Genomic DNA, 25,953 nt, shown 5'->3' on the forward strand with positions numbered 1-25,953 from the left:
TGGGATGGGATGCTCAGTGGCATCCTGGCTCCTTGCCTGCATGCAGGGACAGGCACAGGGGCCAAATTTTGCTCCACCAGAGGAAAACCAGGCAGCTGCAAAAGGTCAACACATATGGCAAGAGCATAAAAGCAGGGCAAGTGACCACACTGTTTTGCTGATACTTTCACTGGCTTCTAATACACCCAGCTAAGAAATTCCTGAGCTGTGTGAGGCTTCTCTACTACTTGATAGAATTTTTTTTTCTTTCTTTAAGCTCTGCAGCCTCTCCCTGAGTACATTTGGACTTGTATCCCCCTCAGCCCCCTCTGGCAAGCTAAACCACCACCTGTTTGTGCAGAATTCCTCATGAGCTTGGTCCATCTGTGCCTCCCTGTGATTATCCTGGACTGATGTCCCATAACCCCTGGATTTTAGGAGAGAGGCCATGCCCACCCCAGGAACACAGTACCCTGCAAATGCAAGCGCTCACTCAGAGGAGAGCAGCTGGATTTGGTCCTGCTTTCAGCTTTGCTGTCACAGATTTTAATAATTTAAACCCTTTGAAATTCTTCAGCTGCCTCCAGCATTGGCAGCTTTTGGCTGTGGAGGGAGAGCCCCATTTTGAGCCCTAAGCTGGGGCAGGTGAGAGGAGGAGGGGAGTGTTACAGCCATGACATTTCAAAGCATGTTGGAACAGTGTGCCAGGTTTCTGTGTCCACAGCTTGGAGTTTGTGTCCTCTTGCTCCCCTCCTTGTTGCCTCCAGCACTGTTTTGTGTGCCAGCTGCTTGTGCTCACATTCCTGTTGTTTTTCTCAGGTAACACCAACAGCATCTTTGCACTGGACTACATCAGTGGAGCCTTGACCCTGAATGGGCCCCTGGACAGGGAAAATCCCTTCTACACCTCTGGGTTCATCCTCACAGTGAAGGTGAGACTGCTCCAGCTGGGGAGCACATGGACAGGGCAGGATGGGGAGGATATCCTGCAGGGACACCCCCATCCAGCTAGTGGCTGCTGGAACCTGGGTTATGTTGTTCTCTTGGGCATCCAGAGCCACGATGTGCTGACCAAGTGAGATGTTAAACACGGTCTGTCACTGTAGGACGTGAAATAACACCACACACACACACACTGCTGCTCTCAAGGTGGAAAAGGGAAGTTTATTTTCTGACTCTAACATTTATAGATTTCTGAAAGTGACAGTGGGTTGGAGGGTGACAGTGCCACCTCTCCAATGACACTGGACAAACCAACAGTCCATCAAATTTCTCCTCCTCCACAAAAGAACGCAAAACAATGAGTTATTTACGGAAAGTGTGAGAGAAAGTTCATTACAATAATGTAACCATCAGAAAGCTTAGAAAAACTTAAAAAATCAGGGCAACAACAGTCCCCTTGTCTGGTGGCCCAAAACTTGATGATTGAGGGCATTTTTGCCATCCTAGCTATGGCTGGCCTGCTGGCAGCATGCAGATACCTCAGGCTTGCATATAGCACCAGACACATGCTCAGGAACATGAATTGTGCCTACTTTTGCCTGTTTTCCCTCTTTCTCCCCACCAAAGCCCTGGATAAACAGGACATTTTGCCTTGTCAGCAGGCAGTGGTGTAACAGGGCATCATCTGTGCCTTCCTGGCACGGGAGGGAGGGGTGCTGGAAGTTGCCTTGTCAAGAAAAGGCAATGGAATGTGGCTTTCCAGCCCCTCCAGCCCCACCTGAGAGTGACTCCCTGGCTCTGCTCACAGCCCTGTAATTAAAATCAATACCAAGCTGGGCAGCTGGTTGGAAACACATTTAGAAGTATGGATTCTGCTGGGCCGGGGTGGGGAAAAATCAGCAGGGTAGGAAGGGTCATTGATTGGGAGGGAGGCAGCCAGCACATTGCCTTCTTGTTTTGGCAAGTGTGATGCTTCCTTGGAGGGGGCAGAGGCACAAGGAATCACCCCTCTAGGTCCCAGACACAGTTCACACCATGAGGCTTTGTGTGTGTGAGGAGGAGATCTCACCCACCCCTGGTATAGCTTCATTCAGGCTTTTATAGTTTCAAAAATCAAGAGAGGAAAGACTGTCTGGTTTTAATAGGGACAAAAATATCTGTTTCATCTTGGAAAGGTTTGTGAGCCTGAAAACTTGCCCGTTTCCCTGCCTGCATGACAATGGAGTTCCAGCCACGTTCTGTTGCTCTGACAGATTTCCATGTCCTCTCCCCACCAACTTCGCGTCCTCCCGCAAATGCCAGCTCTGTGCATCCCGCATCCCCAGCACCCAAAATGTTCCCTGCTGCTCTCATCCTGGAGCACACAGTGAAAATACAGCTGGGTTGCTCCTCGCTGGGATCAGCCTGTTCTGCTGCTGTGTGCAGAAGCAGTGAATAGCAATGAGCCGTGTGGGTCGTGAGAGCGTTGCTTTTCCCTGCCCACAGCAAAGCAAGATTATCCAGAGGACAAGAGGAGGGACTCGCCTTGAAAAGGCTGTTCCATGAGTCCTGCTTCTCTGGCATTAAAATCTGCACTCTCTTCTTGGGAAGGCAGAATTAAAGTCCTTCTTGAGACAGAGGTGTGATGTGGACTCATGACTCAGCTCTGTATTTAGGCACGTGTTGCCAAACCTATTTTAAGGTCTAAGTCTTCTTTTCCTCTGGTGCCCTAGTTTTCCATCCCTATGTTTTTCAGCATTCTGAGAGGTTCACTGTCAGCTCCCAGTCCCACATCAGGGATGGCAGAGGAGAGAGTGGAAGTGCTCTTTGCCCTGTTGAGCCTTCCCTTATTTTGTGGACTGTCCCTTACATCTCACAAAGGACATTTTCTTTGTTTAAGTGCTTGTGGCAGGGAAATCTCCTGTTGTTGTGCAACTCCAGATCCTGCCAACCTGTTGCAGGAGAACTTGGCCACAGCCATGCTGAGGGAAATGTTAAACCCCTGGGAAGGTTTTTGTGAGACTAAAGTGTGAGTGATGGGAAAGCTGGTCTGACATCTCTATGTTTTAATGGAACAATGGCAGAGCCAATTGGGAATCCTTCCGTGGCAAAGTGGAGGAAGAGAAAGCTGCAAGAGTGTCTCACTGTGCACGCTGTCTTTACATTCATTCCTTCTGGAGAGCAAAGGCCGCCCTGTTTTGTGTCCTTGCAGGGCACAGAGCTGAACGATGACCGCACGCCCTCCAACGCCAGCGTCACCACCACCTTCAACATCCTGGTCATCGACGTCAACGACAACGCCCCCGAGTTCAACAGCTCCGAGTACAGCGTGGCCATCACAGAGCTGGCCCAGGTGGGCTTCGCCCTGCCCCTCTACATCCAGGTGCAGGACAAGGATGAGGTGAGCTTTCCTCTCCCTCCTCTGTGGGATAGCACTGGTTGGGTTTCGGGGTGGGCAGGGGAGAAGTCACTGCATGGTTCTGTCCCAACATCTCCTTTTCCATCTCTCACTGCTGCCATTGCTCTGTCTTCTGTGTCCCCCGAGCCCAGTTTCCCCCCCCAGTGTGCAGGATTGCAGGGCCCCTGAGAGCCAGAAAACAGGATTGTCTGGGAGGCTGATCCCTGCCTGCTGCTGAGGGCTCTGTCAGGCACTGCTTTGCCAGGTTTAGCAAAGGACGAGTTTTCCTGGGACAGGGAGGACAGGAGCCCCCAGCTAAGTCGGGGAGGATGTGGAAGATGCCCCTGGGAGTGGGCAGGACTGGGATACCAGTCCATCACTGCAAACAAGGCAGGAGCTTTGGAGCCTTGCTGCTCCCACGTGTCAGCAGCGCTCCTGTTTGTCACGCGCCGATCCATGCCGTGCTTGGGACTGCAGCCTCTGTTCCAGCCCTGGGCTCCCAGCCCTCAATTACTCTGATTATTTGACTTGTGCAGCTCACGTCTGGCTGCTCCTGTGTGCTGGTTCCCCCCTGCCCCGCCACGCTGCCTGCTCCAAAGCAGTGCTGACACCTCATGGTGAGCTGTCCAAAACTCTCAGGGCTGAGCAGGAGGTGAGGGCAGAGGGTTTGTCACAATAAATGCCATCATAAATGGGTTGGGTTGGATTGGAAGGGACCTGAAAGATCAGCTCGTTCCAACAGGCAGGGACAGCTTCCACTAGAGAGGTGGCTCAGACCTCCATCCAGCATCATGGCAAAGCATCACCAGGATGTTTTCCTGATGCTTCAGGTAATGGGAAACAAAACATCCCCCCTGCCAAGCCCCCAAAATCCTGGTGGGTCAGCTAAAATGTGCATCTTTCAAGTTGCCTTTTCTGACTGAGCAGATGGATTTGCCATTCCCCAGCCCTGGGTGGAGCTCACCCCGCCTCGTCAAGCCGCCCAGAAATCCCATTTTTTTCCATCTGAAGTGATTATGACACAGAACTAATAAGTTACTGGTGACATGATGTCACCACGCAGGAGTTATGAGTTCAGCCTGAAGAGGTGCAGATGAGCTATTAAGCAGATAAAGAGACTGTTTTTTCTTGAAAATGTCAATTGCTAATAAAGAAGATATGGATATGACAGATGCTTAGGATAGTTTCTGAATAGAGCTGCTGTCGTGCTTGCTGAGAGATGTCAGCAGATCCATTCTTGAAGGGCATTGTAACACTTCTGTTTGTGCCACCAGGATGAAGGATCTGTCATTATTTCTGGTTAAAAGCTCATTTTACTGGAGTGACTCCCATTCAAGAATTCACTTTTCAGCCTTGCTAATTTTAAAATGGGAGAATAAAAAATAGCCTCGCCTTCCCCATCGCACCAGCAAAAAATACACGCTGTTCTTTTGATGTATTTCTTTCACTTCCTGAGATTTCCCCAAAAGAATTAGCTGAGATTTTCAAAACTGCTGAGAGAGGATCTCTTGTGCTGAGGGAGTCTGAAGGAGTTTTGCTGTACACGTCTTCAGAGACCATCATATTAACACAGATTGCTTTGACCGTGGCATTATTTTCACTGATAAGAAGCAGAGGAGAGCTGATTCTTGGAATATCTGGAGGGAGAAAAGTTATAAGCAATTGGTTACCTTTTTTTCCTGCATTATCCTGTGATGGATCTTACCTATTTCCTCTCATGGATGCTTGCAACTGGGTTAACTGTCAAGGTAGCACTTTGGAGGGAAAAAAAGGGAAAAGATGGCCATCTTATGAAAAAGATGTGCATGAGATAGAAGTAGGACTGCACCTGCAGGCAGCACTGCTTCCCAGGGAAGTATTTGTGGAGCCCTGAAGACCCACCAAGTTTCAGTGAAAAAAATTACAGAAAGGTTCTGTAGCTGCCTGGCAGAGATAGTTTGGATGCTCAAGCGCCCCGTGAGAGCTGTGAGGGGTTTACAAACCATCTGGATTGGAGGTGGCTGAGGTGGCACCAGGCTCTCTCTTCTCTCTGTGGGTGCAGGGATGTGTTGGCAAGGACCAAGAACTTCAGGCAGGGATGGCACTGAGGACGGGGCTGACAGGAGCTGTTCTGGCAGCACTGGCTTCACGCTGGAGATGACACAACTCATCTGTGTGAGGGGCAGAGGGAAACCAGGAGAGAGCTGTACACACCTCCAGGGGAAGCAGAGAGAGAAATAAATGAGAGCAGATGGGTTGAGACACGGGAAATCAAAACCGGAGTCTTTGAGAAGATCGCTTTGCTCGAGTGTGTCTCCTGCCCCCACCTTATGTCACAGAGTCCTGGGAGATTCCCTTGGCAGATTGGGTTATTTCCTGAGCCCCTCTGGAGAATTCAGGCATTGCTCCTTTAGCCCTCCAGCTTGCTGAGGGAGCAGCCTGGACTGTGCCCCATGCAGGGGTCCTGTGGGTCTGGGTGGTTTTCTCCTGTCATTGTGCCTTTGTGGAGCTGGGGAAAGGGCTGTCACATGGGTCTGGCCTTTAACATGCACCATGTGGGCTGCCAAGGCTGTTAAACAAGGCTTTTCAAAGCCAGGCCCACACAGCCTTTTTTAACCGTGGGGTTTTTGGCCTTTCTTTCTTCTGGTGTGTTTTGCACAAACTGAAATGATGGCTTTTGGAAGGAGTCAGATTAAACCATTCAGCAAAGCACTTAAAAATGCATTTCTGAGGCACACAAGACCACACTTGAAAGCCTATGCCTGGCTTTCCCTCTGTGCTGTAAGTGCCTTTCTGCAGCTCAGCTGGCATTAACCTCTCAGACAAAGTTCCCAAGCGAGTGTCTCCAAGGAGAAGCCCTTCCTCATAGCCCAGCCCCTGCAAAACCCCACATTTCACCCCAAATGTAGCCGTGGTCTGGGGGCTGTGAGGTGGGATGGGGAGCTCCTCAAGAGGAGGCAACTGAGCTGAGCTGAGCTGAGGTGGCCCCACAGATGGATTTGGGGTGTTCAGCCAGGTGTGCTGCTTTTCCTTTCTGCATTCTCCAGGATTTACTGAGAGGGAAATGAGTACACAGGGTTTGCACAGGGTTTTTGATTCAGCCTTCTTGAGCAACCTGTCTCGTGGAAGGTGTCCCTGCCCATGGGTTGGAATGAGCTGAGCTTTATGATCCCTTCCAGCCCAAACCATTCTGGGGTTCTGTGAGCCAAGAAAAAAGCACTATCTGCTGTGCAGCTGAGCTTCTCTCCCTGCCACACAGAGAGCAGACCCTTGAACAGCTTTCCCAAGCCATTCAAGAGCTGCTTAGGAAAATCCATTGAGGTTTTCCAGTGTTTAGGCTGAGCCTGCACTCAACTGGACACTCCCAGGCTGTGGTTGGGTTCTCCTCATCCACATTGTGGTGGTTCAGCAGGGTGGCTCACATAAATGCTGTGTGTGAGGCAGAAGCACTGACTTATCTGCTTTTACAGCAAGGGTTGTTCCCAGACTGAGAACAAGAGCCCTGAGCTCTGGGACAGGTTGGTGTTAACTCAGAGGGCTCATCTGCTGCTGGGCTCGAATTTGGGAAACGTGGATGCTGATTTGGGATACATGGATGCTGATTTTGGAAACAGGGGTGTCATTTTTGGATATGCTGGTAGCTTGATGCAGTATCACAGGGAGAAGGCAAGGGTTTGGCCATCCAGGAAAAGGAGCAGGGCATCCTTTGGGGCATCCCCCATTTCCTATGGCTCTGAGATCCATGGATTCCTGTTAGGGGAAGCAGCAGCCTGCTCTGCCAGGGCATGCCATGGAAACCAGCTCTACATGGTTGAGTGAAGAGGAAGAAAAGGGCAGAAGCTATTCTACCTATTCTATTCTATTCTATTCTATTCTATTCTATTCTATTCTATTCTATTCTGCTTATTCTCATCTGCTACTGGGCTGGAATTTAGGAGAGATGGATGCTGATTTGGGAGACAAAGATGTCCTTTTTGGATATGCTGGTGGCTTGATGCAGTATCACAGGGAGAAGGCAAGGGTTTGGCCATCCAGGAAAAGGAGCAGGGCATCCTTTGGGGCATCCCCCATTTCCATGGATTCCTGTTAAGGGGAGCAGCAGCCTGCTCTGCCAGGGCATGCCAGGGAAACCAGCTCTGCATGGTTGAGTGAAGAGGAAGAAAAGGGCAGAAGCTGTCTGAAGCACCACCACGATGGCCTGACATTTTAAAATCATTTTGAAACAATTCTCTAAAATAAGCATATCGAGGAAGGTAAATGGGGAATTTTAAATAAGGAAAATCTGGGCTGTGGGAATACGCTCTCTTTGTTGCACTGAGCTCCACCAGAGACCCCCACCAGGATATCCTGTGTGCCCATGAGTGTGCAGGTGGCAATATATGATTCATCCAGAGCATATATATGCATATGACAGGCACAAGCACTATAAATATGATCTACATGGCAAGGAACTGTAAAGGGGAATTGACGGCACACGAGTATTCTCTCCCCAAAGTGCCAGCTGCCAGTTCGGGCTGAATTAGATTTCACAGGGGTTTTTGCAATACACGGAATTCACCAGCAAATTACCCTTAAAGAGGGAAAATCAATCATTTGGAGCAGAGATAAGCTGAAGGCGAGGCAGCCTCGGATTGATCCCCGTCTGTGCAGGCGTGTGTGGAATTCAGCAGATAACCTGGGGAGAGCAGGGAAGGAGAAAACTCCTCCAGGAGAGGGGGAGCAGGCAAGGGCTGACACTTAGGAGGGACAAAAAGGTGGGAGAATAGGGTGGCTAGCGTGGGAAGGGGGATCAGAAGGGCTGGGGAGCATCTTGCTCCAGGCATCCTGCATTGCCTGCCAGCCCAGTGAGATCCTTAGGGATGCAGGGCACAAGTGCCAGTGCCCAGTGAGCTCTCAAAAGGGTTATTGGCACAGGAGAGAGAAGGGGTGCTGGCTTCCCAAGCTGGCTGGGCACTGGGAGAGATGCAGGCAGCACCCAGAGAGGCTGTTCTGAGTTAAATGCTTTGAAATGGGTGCAGGGAATAACCCCTTCATGCCCTGTGTTTTCAGAGGAGGGATTAAGTACTGTTTGTGTCTGACTCACTAGAGCCAGGCCTAAGTTATCCTACAAAAAGGCACTAATTGCTTTCAAAAACCCCCCAACTTTTTCTTTCCCCTTCCTTCACCTGCACTCCCGGACTCTCAGCTCTTTCCTTCCAAACAGAATTTGAATGAATTCAGAATGAAGGATATTAAATCCTCCGTAGCTTGTTGCAGGTAATAGCTCAGAAAGTGCCTGGAAAGTGACTGGGAGGAAAGCTGGAGTTGCACTGGATTTTGTGCTTCGGGAAGGCAGGGCTCTCCATTTTGGAAAAGCAAATTGCACTGAGGGGCCCAAAGGCAAATCTGTACTGAGGCAGCGTGAAAAGGACAAAAGTGAGGATTCCCAGGCTGCTTTTCCCAAGCCTAGTTCACTTTGTGCTGGAAATGATTGCAGGAAATCAGCCTACCCCTATGCCTCAGGGAATGGCGCTGTTGAGGAAGGGTTGTCTGCTTGTCTAGGGATTTGGCTTATTTTATTTTTTACCCTGTTTTCTTGTGTAGCCATTGGTAAGTGATGTTAAACATTTGCTGTGACTGCTGGAAGGTGGAATCGTTCCTGAAGCATTTCTGGGTGTGCTGGAAGGTGGAATCCTTCCTGAAGCATTTCTCGGTGTGCTGCCACAAGGAAGGGGCTGAGTGGGAGCATTAGTGATGGATGAAGCCAGCAGGTGACAGTGGGTGAAAAAGCACCAATAGAGACAATGATCCATCCTCAGCCCCAGCTGAAGCAGCTGATGTGGTGGGAGCAGGTGCTCCCTGGTGGGAGCAGGGGTTTCCTGAACTCTGCCACGTGAGTGTGGATTGCAAGCTGGGGGAGCAGATTTTTGTCCATGAATCACAGCAGATGCATGAGCAGGTCCCACCTGGAGTTTCAGATCTCTGGGGTGACAGCTGTACCCACCTGCTGCCATCCCACACCTGAGCTCCTGAGTCCCTCCTGCTTGTGCCCTGGGCTCTCCCCTGCAATTTCAGAGGGGATTTCAGGCTGCCAACCAGGCCTGTCACAAATTGTCCAAAAATGCTGTGTGACCAGCCAGGGATGGCTGTTTTGGAAGCAGGGTTTGGGTCTCAGGTTGGTGTGGCAGCTCCAGTTACGCGCTCCGAGGAGAACAAAGCCAGAATTACACTCAACTGCAGCTCTAGCTGTCTTTGAGCTGAATCAACCCAAAATTTTGAATCAACCCAAAATTTCCCTCAGTTGTGGTGCTGCCTGGGAGATTTGAATGCCAGGAAGGAGGCAGTGGGCAGCAGCCTTGAGGCATGGCGAGGGCAGGCCCCGAGTGCTGGCATGGGATGAGAGGAGCTGGAAAATGCCCAGCTGCACCCCGGCGTTGGGAGATAGCAAACTTCCCTCTTCCAAAACCTGCTTTTTATGGGTTCATTTGTTTCAGAGGGAGACAGGTTTATTGTGGGAGGGTTGCTGAGCTTTGGCAGGCTGCTCCCTAATTTGTGGCTCTAAAGGAAGGCAAGGGGCTCGGTTTGTTTGCAGTGGTGGGGAAAAACTCGAGCCACGCAGGAGATGGGAGGTCAGGGGGTGGAGAGGGGAATGAGCACATAGAGCAGGTCACTGATAACATCCTCATCCTCACCCTTGGCACTGCGAGGAGATGATGCAGGCTGTGATCACTGCACACCAGGCCCTTTGAGAGCCCGGGGATGCAGCGCTTGTTTTTCCTCTTCCCAACCACGTTTCAAATCCGTTGTTTGCTCTGGGTGGCAGGAGCAGGTAGGAAGGGGTGAGGGAAATGTAAGCAGCTCCCCGTGGCTTCCTCTGGAGTGGGGGGTCCTTGCTGTGAGCCTGGCTTAGCCAGGCCCTTCTGCTGGGCAGCTGATAACAATTTGAATATTCAGATGTGCTTTCAGGCATCTGCAGGGGGCTCGCAAGCTCTGGGAACCAGGAGCAAGGAAAGCAGCATGGGGGCCCAGGCAAAAAAAATAAATAGCTGAATAAATATATAAATGGCAACTCACAGCAGCCCTCCCCAGAGGCAGCTGCATCCCCCTTCTCCAGACCTCACGTGGGGAGACTGAGGCACTGGAGGGGCTGCTAATTAGGGATAGTGGGTATCTGGAGCTGATCTCCTTCCCCAGCTAGAGGGGAATTAATCCACCTGGCTCTCTTCCTGCAAATACTTGGATTTCTTTTGATGTTTCAACTTTTATCTCGTGCCTCCAACAAACTCACTCTTCTCTGGCTTCCAAGAAAATCCCTCTCATCTCGCTGCCACAAAAGGTGCTCTCATGTACTGCAGGGAGGGTGCAGGCCCTGGGAGAGATCCTGAGGGCTCCTCAGCAGAGATGGGCAGGAATTCCTCCATGGAGTAGCTTTTTGTCACTGGTGGGAAGTGGGAAATGGCCATTTGTTGTAAACTGACACCCTGAGGGTAGGGCACAAAATAGCCTGGGAAGTAATGCTTCCTTCTGCCATTCTCTCTATCCTCTGCTCCCTCCCTCCCAGGGGTGTGTCTGGGGTGTTGGGATCATCCCTCACTTCCTCATTCAGCACTAAAACAGCTCGTGGAAGATGCTAATCTACCCTGAAATGCTCCCACTGTCCACCAGCAGAGCACTGCTGGGCTCCCGAGGCACTGGGGGCCCTTGTGTGGTTCTGTGGGTGTCCTCAGGGCTTGCTCCTGCTGTGGGGCTCCACTGGGAGATGCTCAGTGTGCCCTCAGCTCCATGGATTGCTTGGAGGTGTGCAGGGAGCAGGGCAAGGCAGAGATTCTGCTCATGTCACCCGCTCTCAGCGGTCACACTTAGGCAGCTTTTGCTATTAGTGCCCCTTCGTGCATTTAATTGGCCACTTTTTCTGATAGGAGGGAGGTCATTCAGGGAAAATTGGAAATTCATCTCTGGCAGCTTCTGAGCTTGCTTTTCATGTGCTCTGCTGGGCTGTGCTCTGGGAAGGGGGCTGTGCTCAGAGCAAGGCTCCAAAAGCATCAGTAGGTCGGTGTCCTCACTGCTTTGCTGGCCAGGTCTTGGGAGAGGAGGAGTTTTCCCAGTTCCCAGTTGGAGCTGCCTTAGTGGGAAAAGCCTTCTGTGTGGGAGAGGCGCTCAGGCTGTGCCCGCAGCCTGAGGCAGTGAAATCCCAGTGTGTGACCCCCTGTGTGGTGTGTGCACCTTCAAAAGGAACTTTCCCTCTGTGTGCTGCGTGGGCCCATCCTAGGGGCACATTCCCACTCCCATCATGCGCACATGGATTTTGTAAATAGATCTCGGTTTGGAAAAACAGGAGTCTGCTAAGGAAGGCAGGAGCCTCCCCTGAAATGGAGAATGTAAACCCTCCCCACCCCTCCCGATTGCTATGAATTTTAAATAAAGGGGGCTCTCAGGCAAAAATATGGGAGCAGGGAATAATAGTTATTTAATAGAGAAAGGGGAAAAAAAAGGATAAAATAAACAATGCAGAACAACACTGACAGAGTCAGAACTCAACCTGACACCCTGTGGGTCAGGGTGTTGGTGGCAGTCCCATTGGAAATGTGGCTCAGCCCTCCTGCAGTGTCAGGGGTGGTTCTGTTGGAGCAAGGGGGTCCTGTAGAGAAGGATGTATTCTTCCTCTGAAGATCCAGTGGAAGAAGAGACAGCTGCTGTTCCTCTGGGGAATCCCGTGGAGAAAGCCGTGCTGGTGTCTCAAACTGTGATAATCTGGGTACAATGCTTGTCCTCCTCTGGATTATATCTGGGTAGCAATGCTTGGCTCCTCCCCCTGGGCGGAGCATCTCCCAATGGGATGTTATAGTTCTTATCAGTCATGCAGAGACATTCAATAGTCTGTTATCAGCAATGTCCCCTCCCGAGGGAGGAGTGAATGTGGTCGCTCAAAGAGAGAGATAAGGCAAACTGCCTACTTGACAAAGATAATCTGCCATACAGATGGTAATGGAAAACATCTTGCATTGCAATCTTCAACAAAATAAAACACCAGCCTTGCTCTTTCCTTTCCCAGGGACCCAACAGCGTTTTTGAGGTTTACCTAGTGGGCAACAACTCCAACCACTTCATCATCTCGCCCACCTCCATCCAGGGGAAGGCGGACATCCGTGTGCGCGTGGCGGTGCCGCTGGACTTCGAGACCATTCCCCGCTATGAATTCTCGGTAAGGCTGCACCCCTGGGCTCTGTGGGACAGCCACAGTTTCCAGCATGACCTAAAAATGATCATTCAACATCTTCCTCCCTCTTGTCCAGTAGCTGAAGAGGGCATAGGAGAAAGATGGAGCAAATATTTCAGTGGGGACTGTTGCCATAAGGACAAACGGGGATGGCTTTGGATGGTTGATTTAAATTAGCTGTAAGGAAGGTTTTTTCCATGGGGGTGGTGAAACACTGGAACAGGATACCCAGAGAGGTGGATGTCTCATTGCTGGAAATTCAGGGTCAGGTTGGATGGGTTTTAGTGGAAGATCTTCCTGCCCGTGGCAGGAGGTTGGGCTAGGTGGCCTTTAAAGGTTCCTCCCAACCCCAACCATTCTATCACAATCCCCACTGTGAAACAGTGGAGCACTACAAAAGAGCCAAAAAATCGGAAATTATAATAAAGAAGGAGGTGGGGAAGAGATTGGCTCTGCACTTTCTCTTTCCAACATCCAAAGGCTCAGCTGCAAGAGCTTAAGCAGAGCAGGGCCATAAAAGCTTTATAGAGCATAAAACTTTGTTTTAAGAGCACCTATCAGGTGCCAAAACCCTCCCCGTCCTCCTGGCCCAGCTCTGCTGGTGGCTTGCCTTGAGCTGGCTCAGCTGGTGAGGGAGCTGAGGAGACCTTTGTTTACTCCACTAAAGAAGGATGGGTAACTCTCCCAAGCTCCCCAGCATCTCCAACCTTTCCCTCCTGTTTTGCCCAGCTCTTTGCCAACGAGAGCGTCCCGGACCACGTCGGCTTCGCGCGGGTGAAAATCAACCTGATCAACGAGAACGACAACCGGCCCATATTCAGCAAGGCCCTCTACAACGTCAGCCTCCTGGAGAACACCACCGTGGGCACCACTGTCCTCCAGGTCCACGTGAGTAGGAGCATCCCAGCTCCCTCTGCTGAGCACCTGTGTTGGCTTTGTGGTGTCCCTCTCCAAGGGCTAGCCTGGGAAGGGAGCATCAGGAGATGCTGGTGGAGGGGCTTACCTGAAGTCTTCCTGAAAAGCTCTGATAACCAAAATCATTAAAGCCCAACCAAACCAAAACAACCATTTTTAACACAACAATGCATTTGATTTGCCTTGAAGTGTCTGCACAAAAATGGAGGTTCCCTGATTCTCCAGGGAAGTGTTGAAAGTAATCCTAGCTCCGTGATCCCTCCTCTCCGCTTTATTTGCCCCAGAAGTTGGAAGGCTAGTGGGGTGTAGACTTCTCATGTGCTTTTGGAGCAGATGTCTTGACCTTCCCTGTTCTCTGGAAGATGTGTGTGTGTTTCCTGCCACACCAGGAATTCAAAGAGAGAAATGCACTGCATTTCACCTGCAGACACCAAATACCAGTGGTCACGGTGGCCCTGGTGTGGCTTTTCTCACTGCCCTCTTTGGAACCATCATCTTCCTCAACCCAGCTGATGTCGGTTGTGCCATTAAAAGGGCAAAGAATGGAAAAGGAGGGGAATGATTCTGTTTAGCAGAGCATGGCATCACATGGCTGGCAGCAGAACAGAGGCAGGCAGAGGTGTGGTGATAGCAGGGAGCATTTCCATGGGGCTCGTTTCCTCTTCCATGGGTTGGTTGGAATCTTCATGGAGAAGACACATTTCCTGGTGCAAGAGCCACAACAAAACCCTGTGGTGAAATACCACTGGAAAAGGCATCAAAGCTCCTCTGGGATGGGGAATATCACAGCAGGGAGCACCAAACCCTCTGCTACACTTTGGGCGTGTTACGGCCACTACCATTAGTCGTGAATGAGTTTGCCTGGCTCCCTTTCCAATGCATTTGCTCCAGCTGCCCTCCTGCCCCCTCCTTGTCCCCCTGCTCTCCCCAGGCACAGCCCCTGGTCCCCTATCCATGCAGGAATGCCCACTCAGAGGTTAAAAGCCCAGACAAAAGAGTGGGGTGCATGTGCCTGTGTGTAAGTGTGTTTACTTTACAAACAGATGGTGTGAAACTGTATAGAGCCCCCGAGCTGTTCCCATCTGACAGTTATTAATATTTCAAGCAGATGTTTAGCTAGTCAGGCCGTCAGACACTAAACAATGAGATTGTTACTGCGTCTCCTCTTTCCCCAGCTAACTTCCAGCTATGCCAGCATTTCAGAGTGAACACAAAATGCCAGGAGTTGAATCTTCTATGGTAAATCAGAATGGATGCAATTAGCACTGAAATCCAAATTGCCCTCCCAGCTGATCCCAAACTTTTAACAACCCTCATAAAGTACCAGCTCCTCCTGCTGTGGCCGCTTGCCTTTGAGCTGCAGCCCTCTGGTCGCTGCCCAGCTCTCCACCTGTCCCACGTGCTGCAGACAAAAAGTCTGCTTTCCTTGCTAATAAATCCCTCCTCTCCTTTTCTTCCTTCTTTTCCACTTGCTCAGGAATATTCCTGGGTATTCACACATAAGGGTTAGTGTGACAGTGTTCACAGGGGTTTGAGGATGAGGGAAGAGACTGGATCTGACTCCATGTTTCAGAAGGCTGATTTATTATTTTATGATATATATTACATTAAAACTATACTAAAAGAATAGAAGAAAGTATTTCATCAGAAGGCTAGCTAAGAATAGAAAAAGAAAGAATGATAACAAACGTTTATGTGTCGGACAGAGAGTCTGAGCCAGCTGACTGTGATTGGCCATTAATTAGAAACAACCACATGAGACCAATCAGAGATCCACCCGTTGCATTCCACAGCAGCAGATAATCAATGTTTGCATTTTGCTCCTGAGGCCTCTCAGCTTCTCAGGAGGAAAAATCCCAAGGAAAAGATTAAAAGATGTCTGTGACAGGTTAGAGATGGGGTTTTGGAGAAAGCCTGGCCAGCCACATGCCATGCCCACTTCTTTGGTGGCTGCTGGATGACATCCTCATGAAGGAAGTCTTCTGTTGGCTCCTCTCTTTTTGTGTTCCTTTGTGCAAAAATGTCTGAGTTTGGAGAGACAGTGGGCTCCAGGGTGCTAAAAATAAACGAGGTGGCTTGTGGGGTCAAGGAAATGGATGAGCAGGGATGAAGAGGGGAGTGTGTGGGCTGGGTGAGTGGTTGCTGAAGGGTGGCACGAGGCTTGGTGCCAGCTGCTGCTGGAGATGGCCAGGCACAGCTGGCAGGACAGAGCAGTGCCTGCAGCACCTTCCTGGCAGGGAGACAAGCAGCTAAAACCACAGGAGCTGAGGCAAGGGGAGCCCACTGATCTGCCCAGCCCAGCGTTCTGGGGAAGGAGGGTTTGTTTGCTCATCCTCTAGTGAGTGCATCCTGGCTATCCCACCTTGGCTGTGGCTGGGAAAGGAGGGGAAAGGCTCTCCTCAATGCTACCCTCTCCAGGCTGCCCTCAGCATGGCCAGCTGAAAGGGAAAGGCAGAAGGAAAGAGCAAGCAGACTTCATTTGCTGTGACAAATGGCCGTTTGTTTCTACGGCACTTCAGCTCCTCATGTCAGTGACAGCAGAGAAACATTGCTTGTTACACCTATAAATCAACTGTAAAACAACCCCAAGTGCAGGCAGCCAGACCTGCAGGGACCCAGAGCTCCCTGCCTCCTTCCCTTTGCCCAGGGAGCAGTGGGATCAGATCCATGGATTCCTGGTCAGACCTCAGCCCCTTCCCTAGCTCGGCACAACCTTGTCCAACCTCTAAGACTTTGTTTGCTCTCTGCTTAGCATTCCCCCCATCTCCCTGTCCATCCATCCGTCTGTTTAATTCTGTGCCTGAAAGGCATTTATTGTTTAGGCTCAGGTGGTCATTTGCTTGCACAAGAACATCTGGAGAGGCCAGGCTCCTTGGGAACATCTCCTGCCCTGTACAGGGAGCTCACAGTGTGCCCAAAGGCAGCTTTCTCTCCTGCCTCCATGCTCTTGGGGCATGAGGACAAGCTGAGTGAGCTGGAAAAGGGGTCCAGCCTGGAGAAAAGGAGGTTCAGGGAGGCTCCTCTGGCTCTGCATAGCTCCTGACAGGAGGGTGCAGCCAGGTGGGGTCGAGTTATCTTCCCAGTTAACCAGTGACAGGACAAGAGGAAACAGCCTCAGGTTGTATCGGGGAGGTTTACATTGGATATTAGAAGTTTCCTCAGTGAGAAGGGTGGTCAGGCATTGGAGCAGGCTGCCCAGGGAAGTGGTGGAGTCACCATCCTTGGAAGTGCCCAAAAAACACATCAATATTGTTTGTGGGTGCGTGGTGAGCTTGGCAGTGCTGGGTTCATGGCTGGACTCGATGATCTCCGGGGCCATTTCCAGCCTGAATGATTCCATGACTCTTTACACATGTGATAAGCCCCTTAGGCCACACACTCCTGGTTTTGCAGTGTGGAGGGCTCCTTACCCCAGCCAAAGCTTCCAGGCCACATAAATCATGGCTGTTTGGAGTTACATGTCCATTGCACATCTGTGACCATTGAAGGACAAGCAGCCTGTCCAGGGCTCTGCAGTTATTATAAGCCTCTCTCAGTGCAAACTTCATTTTCCCCCAGGAAAAGGCAGGCTGGAAAGGCTTGGAGGTCCCACACAGCACCAAGCACCTCCTGTGAAGCAGGGGCAAAGCAGGGAGGTGAGCAGAGCTCATCCTGAAGAGATGGACCAGTTCTGCCCCAGTACCAGCAGATATTGAAATACAATTTTTTTTTTCTGAAACAACTGGCCATGAAGCCTTTTAATAACATAACAGAAAAGGTCAGGGAAGGAATTTCACACTTCTTGAGCAAGGAGGCAGCCAGTATAACTTCATGCCTTCCAGGAACGAGGCAGAGAGAGCACACACTGCACCCTGGATTAACTGGGGCACTGACAGCCCCACCAGGTCCTGCCTGCCTGGTGGCTTTGATGGGTGCTGCCTTTCCTGATAGGATCAGGCTGGAAGGATGGAGCCTGGAGAGGTGTGGTGAGGTGTGGGGCCTGCTCTGGCAGAGAGTGTAGGGCTCTGGGGATGGACTTTGCTGGAGGATGAATGGGATGGGAAACTCTGGGGATGGACCATGCTGGGGGATGAATGTGCCCAGCCCATGATCAGAGTGAAAGAATGCTTCAGGTTGGCAGGAACCTTAAAGCTCATTTGATTCTGCTGGAGCTCTCCTGAGGAGCTCTTCTGCAGCCTGGCCAGGGGGAGAGCAGGAGGGAGCTTTAAGCTGGCAAGGTTTTTTTTGGCTGGAAGAAGCTACATAAACATGGCCTTGCTTCTGAGGTCACCAACAGCCAGCCCAGCTTCCAGTGAGCTCCCTCAGCAGGGAGAGGAGGGGGGAATTCAGCCCAGCATCCCCTCCTGTCCCTGGGGTAGTGCATGGATGGGAAAGCTCAGGGAAAGTGTGAGCCTGTGTCGCACAAAGCCTGTGGCATCTCGGGGTCCTGCCTCACTGCAGAGCTGCAGAGCAGAGAGCACAGTGCCCCTCCAAACCTGCCTTTGGACACTGCTGCTTTGCCAGCAGCTGCCAGGGGCCTCCCAGAGCTGTGCTCCAGCTGCTGATGGATTTGCCAGACCTGGAGAATGGGGAAGGGGGCTAAGGCAACCCAGCAGGAGGCAGGAATTAAGGGGCGGGAGATCTCCTTAAGCTCCTCGTACTCCACAGATCTGCGCAGCAAAGTCCTCCTGAAAAGCTCTGATAACCAAAATCATTAAAGCCCAAACAAACCAAGAGTAACTTGTTTTTAACACAACAATGCATTTGATTTGCCTTGAAGTGTCGGGAGAAAAATGGTTCTCCAGGGAAGTGTGGAAAGTAATCCTAGCTCCGTGATCCCTCCTCTCTGCTTTATTTGCCCCGGTCTGGCTTGGCTGCACAGGCTGGGATCGCTGGCTGTGGGCTCCATCAGCTGGCTGCCAAGCAGCACAGAGCTGGGGGGAGCTGCTGACCCCCTTTCTGCTCTCCTGCTGGAGCCCTGGATGCTGGGAATGTCAGACTTTCTGTGCTGACAGGCACTGACCCCCAGGAGAACACTGCGTCTGATATGAGGCCGTGGAGAAGCTTCCAAAATGGAATGACAGAACTGGGATTGTGGGTGTGGAGTTTGGATAGAAGTGTGTGATATCACAGGGTGGAATACTTAGAGTTTAAGGGTTTAGAATACAGTAATATATATATATATAAAGGAAGATGGAGGTTTTAGGGCAGAGGCTGGTCCTTCTTCCTCACCTTCTTCTCCATGGGTTTGGGTGATTTTGTGGAATTGGACAGAAGAGTCCTCATTGTGAGACAGGGAGGCATGGAGGGGCTTGCAGGGCATGAATTGTCCCCTTGCTCTCCTCCAAGCATCTCCCAGCAGGCATTAGCCCCTGCTGTTCCTGATCCTCTCCTGCCAGCTCTTGCTGGCTCCAGCCAGGTCAGGCATGGAGCAGATAGATGAGCCATGCTTTGGAAACCACATCAGCACCTGTCTGGGATGGTCTGTGTAGCAAACCATGGTTGTGTAGTATGGTTGTAGGATGGTTTGTGTAGTATTTGTCCCAAAGCCTCGCTGAGTTCATGACTTCCTTCTCTGTGGGATATCCTCCTCCCAGATCCCTGTGAGGTTACGTGCTCTGCCTTGCCTTGGTGTCCTCCTAGCCCTGAAACTCCTCTGGCCTGGGCTGGGGCTGGGTTTATCCTGATGACAACCACCCTCAGGGAGTCTGAAATGGATGTGGGGACTTTTCAGAGCTTTAAATACACACACACACACAAACACACACAAACACACAAAATACTTTTGGGCAAGCTGCTGGTGGGCTTTCCTCAGTTATCTTTTGGAGACCCTCAGAAACAGTGTGAGCATCTCCAGCAGACTTCAGATTATAAACTGTGGTGTCCAATTCAACCAGCAGGCATCGATTTCAGCCCAGGAATGATTCTCTGTATCTCCTGATATGTGGCAGGGCAGGTAAAATAAGCACTGTGTTCCCTCGGGGCTTGATAACCTGAACCTCTAAGGCAGTCTTGTGTGTAAAAAACCCCACTGCTTTCCCTGGTTTTTCATGAAATCTGGATTAAAATTTTCAGATTATTTGATGGAAGAGGTGAAGAGATGGTGTCCCTGTGTTTTTGGTAAATGCATTAGCCTGTGTATTCTTATGTATGGGTGTGCATTCAATATATATATATACACACATATGGGTTCACATTCCTGAGCAATCCCTTTCTCCATGGGTTGACCCCTCCCTGAACATCATCCCCAGCACATCCATTCACCTGGATTCTCCTCTTCCCCCTCCCTGCCACTGCACTTCCTCAGGAGAAGCCTTGTTAGTAGGAACCTAATGAAGTAAATGTGCTAATTAACCTTCCATTACTCTCCTCATTAAATCAACCTTTAATTTGGTTGGCAAAGTTCCTCTCCTTTACCACCCAGCTGTCAGTTTTCTTCTGCTGCCTCCATCTCTCTTTGGCCTCCTGTTGGGGATGGGAAAATCAATCCTGGTCTGATTTCCTTTCCCCTCCTTTCCAGCCAGCTGTAAACGCCAGTCAACAAGAAAGCAATAATGTACTTTCCCCACCTTGGCCAGGAGAGTTGCAGACATCAATAAACAGCTATTTAGGATGCAAATCACTTCCCCAATCAGCCATCAGCCCTTGAGTTTGGCAGGGATGGTGCCATGGTCTGTGGGCTCCTGCATCCCCTCATGGTGCCCCCACATCCCACCACGCTGCTTTGCAGCCATCCCAGAGCCACTGTGGGATGCCCAGAGAGCTGGATCCCTCTGGGCTTGTCCCACCCCAAGCCCTGATGTGGTGGAATGAGGTTTTGGGGTTCTTCTGGTTCCCTTCAGGACTCACCCCACACTGCATCCCGCCATCCCTGTGGCCAAGGGCCATATAAAGCAAGGTGGAGGTTTTAGGGCAGAGGATGGTCCTTCTTCTGTAGGAGTAACAGGGGTAGGACAGTTGGGACGGATGGAGACCAGAGATATCTGCAGCCAGGTTGTGGAACTTGGGGTTTATTGCAGAGGGCCTGGGTGCAGGGCCCTGCTGGGATTTGGGGTTTATTGCAAAGGGCCTGGGTGCAGGGCCCTGCTGGGATTTGGGGTTTATTGCAAAGGGCCTGGGTGCAGGGCCCTGCTGGGAGCTGCCAGACACAGCCCAGAGCAGGCCCCAGAGAGAGAAAGAGGGGTAAAGAGAGTGGGAAAGAGGATGAGAGAGCGAGGTTCCCGTTACAATACAATAAATCTTCTTCTGGTTATGGAACTTGGGGTTTATTGCAGAGGGCCTGGGTGCAGGGCCCTGCTGGGAGCTGCAGCCACAGCTCAGAGCAGGCCCGAGAGAGAGAGGGGCAGAGAGTAAAAGCATAACAGAGTAAAAGGGATAAGAGAATAAACGGGTTAAGAGGCAAGAACTAAGAGAGTGAAGTTCCCGTTACAATACAATAAATCACCTTCTGTGTTGAATATTCTGATTCTCACTAACCAACCTAGTACAATATACAAATCCTATAGTATTTCCATACAGCCTGTAAGAATCATTATATTACCATACTGTGTTACATTTTAAACCCTAAAAACTCCTCTTTGGGCCCTTCTGCCAAGCTGCAGGGTCTGCTCTGACCCTTGGGCCTGTCTGCAAGCAGAGGGTGTTGTTCCATCAAAAGGGGATTGCTTTCAATTTGGCTACATCATTGTTTTCCAGTTGTTCAGTAACTGAGGGATCTCAAAGCTTGCTTTCATTTCAATCTCACTTATAGTTTCCATATTCTCAAAATCTTTTGCCAGGCAATCATATTTATAAGGCTTTCCTGTTTCGTCTTCCCCAACATTCTTCTTCACCTTCTTCTCCATGGGTTTGGATGGTTTTGTGTAATCGGACAGAAAAGTCCAATTTCCACCATCCCTGTGGCCAAGGGCACTCTCTGTCCCCCAACACCTGTGGAGCTGCTGCTGTCTGTTGTTTCTTGGTGATCTCCAAAGCTTTTCTTTCCCCTTTTTCTTGAAGAATAAATAAATTCAGGGGAGCAGGAACAGTTGGGGAGTAGTGGAGGCCGCAGCTCTGAGGTGCTGGTGGGTGAGGGGCTCGCCCTGAGCTCTGCTTCTCTCTCATGTGGTGATGGTGACTTGAGGACCAGCCTCAGGAGAAAACCTACACTGCTCCTAATTTTGGGAAGGCTGTGTGGAATCACATGGAACCAGGACACAGCATCTAAAGGCAGGGAGTGAGGTGGGGAAATACCTTGCAAATCAGTGGATGAGTAAAAAGGCATCCAGGGACCTTCCATGGGGAATCAGTGTGGGATAACCCATCCCCTGTCCCTTTGGTGGCACCTGGGGTGCTCTCCCAGCGTTAGGACCAGAGGTGGGCAGTAGGAGTGCCACCATGAGAGCAGCACAGGGCTTCTCAGCCTTTTTCAACTCTGCATCTTGCTCAGGGTGTTGAGTTTGTGTCCTGCTCTGCAGGGAATCTCCTGCCCCACCTGCCTTAGGGGTGCCTTGCACCTCCTCTGCCTTCTCACATGGGTTATGGAAGCACAGGGTGGGGAAACACCGAGAGGACTCCCAGCCCAGCCTCCTCCTTTCCTTCTGCTTTATGTGGGTGGAAAATGTCTTGGGGAGTCCTTGCTGCAGAGGAGGCATGGGCATGGACAGGGTGGTGGTAACTGGGGACTGCCAGACAAATGTCCAGGGCAAGCTGGGTGTTGCAGAGGCTCAGACATGTGGAGAGGATCTAAGAAAGCGGGAGGGCATCCGGAGGGCACTGGTGGGAATATGAAAGCATGTCTCAGCAGCAGCTCCTGGGGGCTGGAGAGCTCCTAGCTGGACATTTCTGATGTCCTCCAAGCCTGGGCTTTGTCCTTTCCTCCAGCCCTTCTCCCCACCTGTGGCCCACGCAGCTCTCCCTCCCTGTCAGCATCTTAATTGATCTTGTTGTTCTCAGTCCCCCCCTCCCCAGTGCTCCATCTCCAGCTGTGCTTAAACAGAGCAAAATCTCTTCCAATTTCCCTGCCGCTTAAAAGAAAATTGAATCCTTTATCTGCAAGAGGAGAGGGAAACTGCAAACACAAGAAACAGTAAAGAGTTAAATAATCAAAGCAGATGATTCCAAATTGCCTGGAAAGTTAAACATGAATGGCTTGGCTTCTTCCTGCGTGCTCCTTGGGTTTTTACAAGTACAAAAATATGCTTGCACTCCTTGTTCCCATTAAATATTCTTATCAAGCCAGCTCTGTAAATAAAGGGAAGGGGAGGAGGGAGTTACCAGGCATGATTGACAGATCTGAAGCCCTCGTCTTTCTGTCAGGGCCCAGTGCTCTTTGGCTGTGTTTATCTCTTTAATCTAAATATCAATCCGTGAGACCGAAATGGGGTGGAATAGGAATCATGACAGCCCGAGAGCTGAGGGGAGAGAGAGAGAGAGAGACACACACTTATTGCAGCTTGTGCAGCCTCTCCCCGTCCTGATGGAGCTGTCAGGAAAAATGCACAGCTAGAGCAGAAGTGGGAAAACAAAACAAAATCACAGCCTGGCCCAACCAAAGAAAAAAGGAAAAAACCCAACAATTCAGCCTGTGAGAGGGAAAAGAAGATCAGGGAGCAAATGCAGCCCTGCTCCTGTGCAAATTGCACAACCAGGCAGCAGGATTCCCCCCATGGCTCCCACTGTTCCCAGCAGGAGATGGGGTTGGTGGTTTTCCTTTGCTGCTGGCTTTGCCTGGTGATTTGGGATGTGGCTGAGAGTTCAAGGGAGAGGCTTTCCCAAGGTGATGCTCTTTGCCACGTGAACACCCTGGCCTCACACCTCCCTCCCAGCACTCCCTTTGGGGCCATCGCTGTCCTCACCTTGATCCATCCTCTCCCAGACCCCTCATGCTTTTACACCCACAGGGTTCCTGTGGAGCCAGCATTCCTGGGGTTTTAATCTGATTTCAAAGCTGCCCTCGGTCTCTCCCAAAGCATCCGAGGCTGCGATTCCTCGAGCTCCCATGGGAATCAGCGTGCAGGGGCTGCTGTCAGCTGAGTGACACTGTGACACAGGCAGTGCCACCCCTGCACAGATGACCTTGAGGTGCCCCTGGTGCTGCTGACGTGCTGAGATTGGTGTGTGAAGATGAGGGCGATTCTCCTGAACTGGGCATTTGGAACCATTAGATGCGCAAATCACTTGGGTTTTGCCATTCCCTTTCTCCAGGCTGGAATGCCACGTGTTCATGTCCCATGTCATGGCAAGGACCTGTCCAGCCCATCCCTCCTCCTTTGTTTTTATCCCTCCTGTGCCTGCTGGGCTCTCACCTGGGTGAGGTGCAGCTGCAGATGGTGGGTGGCGTGGTCGGCTTCCCAGAGCCCTTGCAAACACTTTAGTGATCATTGAGAATTTATATTTCCTCCACCAGACTTTGACCTTAATTTCTTCCATTTTGCTGGGCTGTAAAATTCATTAGAGACCCAACAGCGAGGTGATTGAGATGTCAGGCCAGGCAGTTGTGGGGTTATTTAATCGCTGAGATGTGCCACTTGCCATTTAGGTGGACAACAGGAGAATATGAAATCAATGCGGTTCATTAGCAGAGAACTTGCACGCAGCTCCAGTAAAACCCGTGGACATTTAAATGGTCTTGGGTGTCACCAGTGGAAACCCAGGCTGGAAGAGAGGCTGTTTATCTCACTTTTGGGCCATCTTCTGTCACCTGGTGCTTTAAAGCCCAGTCTCCAGTCATTCCAGTAAATCACTGCCCGCTAAATCACGGCTGCCCAGGCAAGTGTTAACCTCGCCTGTGTGGAGCTGATGTTGCAGGGGCTGCTGTTATAAAACACAATCAGGAAGGCTCTTGTTTTCCCTGGTGGCTGGCAGGAGAGGTGTGGAAAGGCTCTGCCATTCCCAGGGGGGTTGATTGGCTATTTTTCCCCCCTGTGCAGGTTCAGCGCAGCCCTCCAGGGCCATTAGCGCCGATTGAGCTGCTGGCCCTGGGCATGCCTTGGAGCTGCTGGGGGAGCAGTGGCAGCCCCGAATTGCCTTGATTCCTCACTCCCTCCTTCCCAGCTAATCACTGGAGCCACTGGGCTCCAGAGCCAGCCAGCCACCGGCTCTGATTGCCACCTCCCACCGGGCAGCCTCTCTGTAAAAGCCTGGGAGAGAGCACGGCTGGGCCAGGCAATGCTGACAAAAGAGCTGTTTCCCCACTGAAGTCATTCCATAATAACTTTAAGTAGGTTTTCCATTGGTTTTCCATTCAGCTTTCGCAGCTCGGTGATTGCATCTCACGAAAGCCCTTGGCCTTTCACATTTGTCTCCTGCGAATCACAAATCAAATCCCAATCCCAGTGGCTACCAGCAGGTAGCTGTAACTCCCCTGGGACCTGAGGTTGCCTCGAGGAAGGGATGTTTGGATGGCTGCCTACTTAATACATGCAGGTTTTGGTGGCTCCAAAAATCAGCCGTAGGATGCCAGGGCATGGCTTCCCACCCTGGAATTCCTGTACCACAGTCTGAGCAGCCCGTGGCTGCCCAGGCAGCCCCAAGCAGCAACTACATCTTTCCTAGAAAACCAAAAAAAAAACCACAAAAAACTAGGAAGCAGATGGGAATCCTCCTTTTGTTTGCTTTCCCAAGCCACAGGCATCTTGCTGGAGCAGGCAGGGACGAGGCTCTGCCCGGTCACTCCAGCAGCCTGACAGCTTTTTGACGTCCTGTAATTGCTTTCCTGCCACAACTCTTTTAAGCAGAGAGCTCCTGGCCAAAGCAATTTGTTCCCCATCAATTTTTATTTCCTGCTTTGTGCATGTGAGGGAGGGAAAACAAAGAGGGCGAAGGAGAACAAACAGAGCCGGGACCTGCTCCGGTGGGAAAGGTGGGAAGGGTTTGGCTCTTCAGCCATGGCAGCCCTGATCATCATTCCAACACGCTCTGCTCAACTTCCAGTTGCTCATCCCTGTCTGGCAGTTTTGGGAGAAGGAGGACTGCTGTCCCAGGGGTTTAATGGGGGAGTTTTGGCTCTTTAGCCAGGCAGAACATGGTAGCCCTGATCATCATTCCAATGAGCTCTGCTCAACCAACTTCCAGCTGCTCATCCCTGTCTGGCAGTTTTGGGAGAAGGACTGCCATCCCAGGGGTTCCAAGGGGGAGTTTTGGCTCTTCAACAGGATGTGGCAGCCCTGATCCTTTCATGCTCAACACGCTCTCAGCTACATAGCAGGGGCCACATGGTGTCCACAGACTGCTCAATCCCTATGTCTTGACACTTGTGGAAGAAGGACTGCCATGCCAGGGGTCCCATGGGGGAGTTTTGGCTCTTCAGCAGAACATGGCAGCCTTGATCATCATTCCAATGCACTCTGCTCATCCCTGCCACCAATTTCCAGTTGCTCATCCCTGTCTGACAGTTTGGGAGGAGAACTGCCATCCCAGGGGTTTCATGGGGGAGTTTTGGCTCTTCAGCCATGGCAGCCCTGATCATCATTCCAATGCACTCTGCTCAACCAACTTCCAGCTGCTCATTCCTGTCTGGCCGATTTGGGAGGAGGAGGACTGCTGTCCCAGGGTCTCCATGGGGGATCTGAGCCACCTGGAAGGCTCTCCTTGGTTCTTTGAGCCC

General features: G+C 51.1%; 1 protein-coding gene across 1 annotated transcript in view; it reads left to right on the top strand.

The window, feature by feature from the left end:
* CDH23 (cadherin related 23) overlaps positions 1-25,953 on the top strand; it is a 209,158-nt gene that overhangs the window by 107,023 nt on the left and 76,182 nt on the right. The window contains exons 10-13 of the mRNA XM_064716315.1: positions 799-911; positions 3,113-3,301; positions 12,309-12,458; positions 13,203-13,361. Of these exons, the coding sequence (XP_064572385.1) occupies positions 799-911; positions 3,113-3,301; positions 12,309-12,458; positions 13,203-13,361 (611 nt within the window). The remainder of the gene's footprint in view (positions 1-798; positions 912-3,112; positions 3,302-12,308; positions 12,459-13,202; positions 13,362-25,953) is intronic.

Source organism: Zonotrichia leucophrys, chromosome 6, assembly GCF_028769735.1.
Source record: "Zonotrichia leucophrys gambelii isolate GWCS_2022_RI chromosome 6, RI_Zleu_2.0, whole genome shotgun sequence".
Classification (NCBI taxonomy): domain Eukaryota; kingdom Metazoa; phylum Chordata; class Aves; order Passeriformes; family Passerellidae; genus Zonotrichia; species Zonotrichia leucophrys.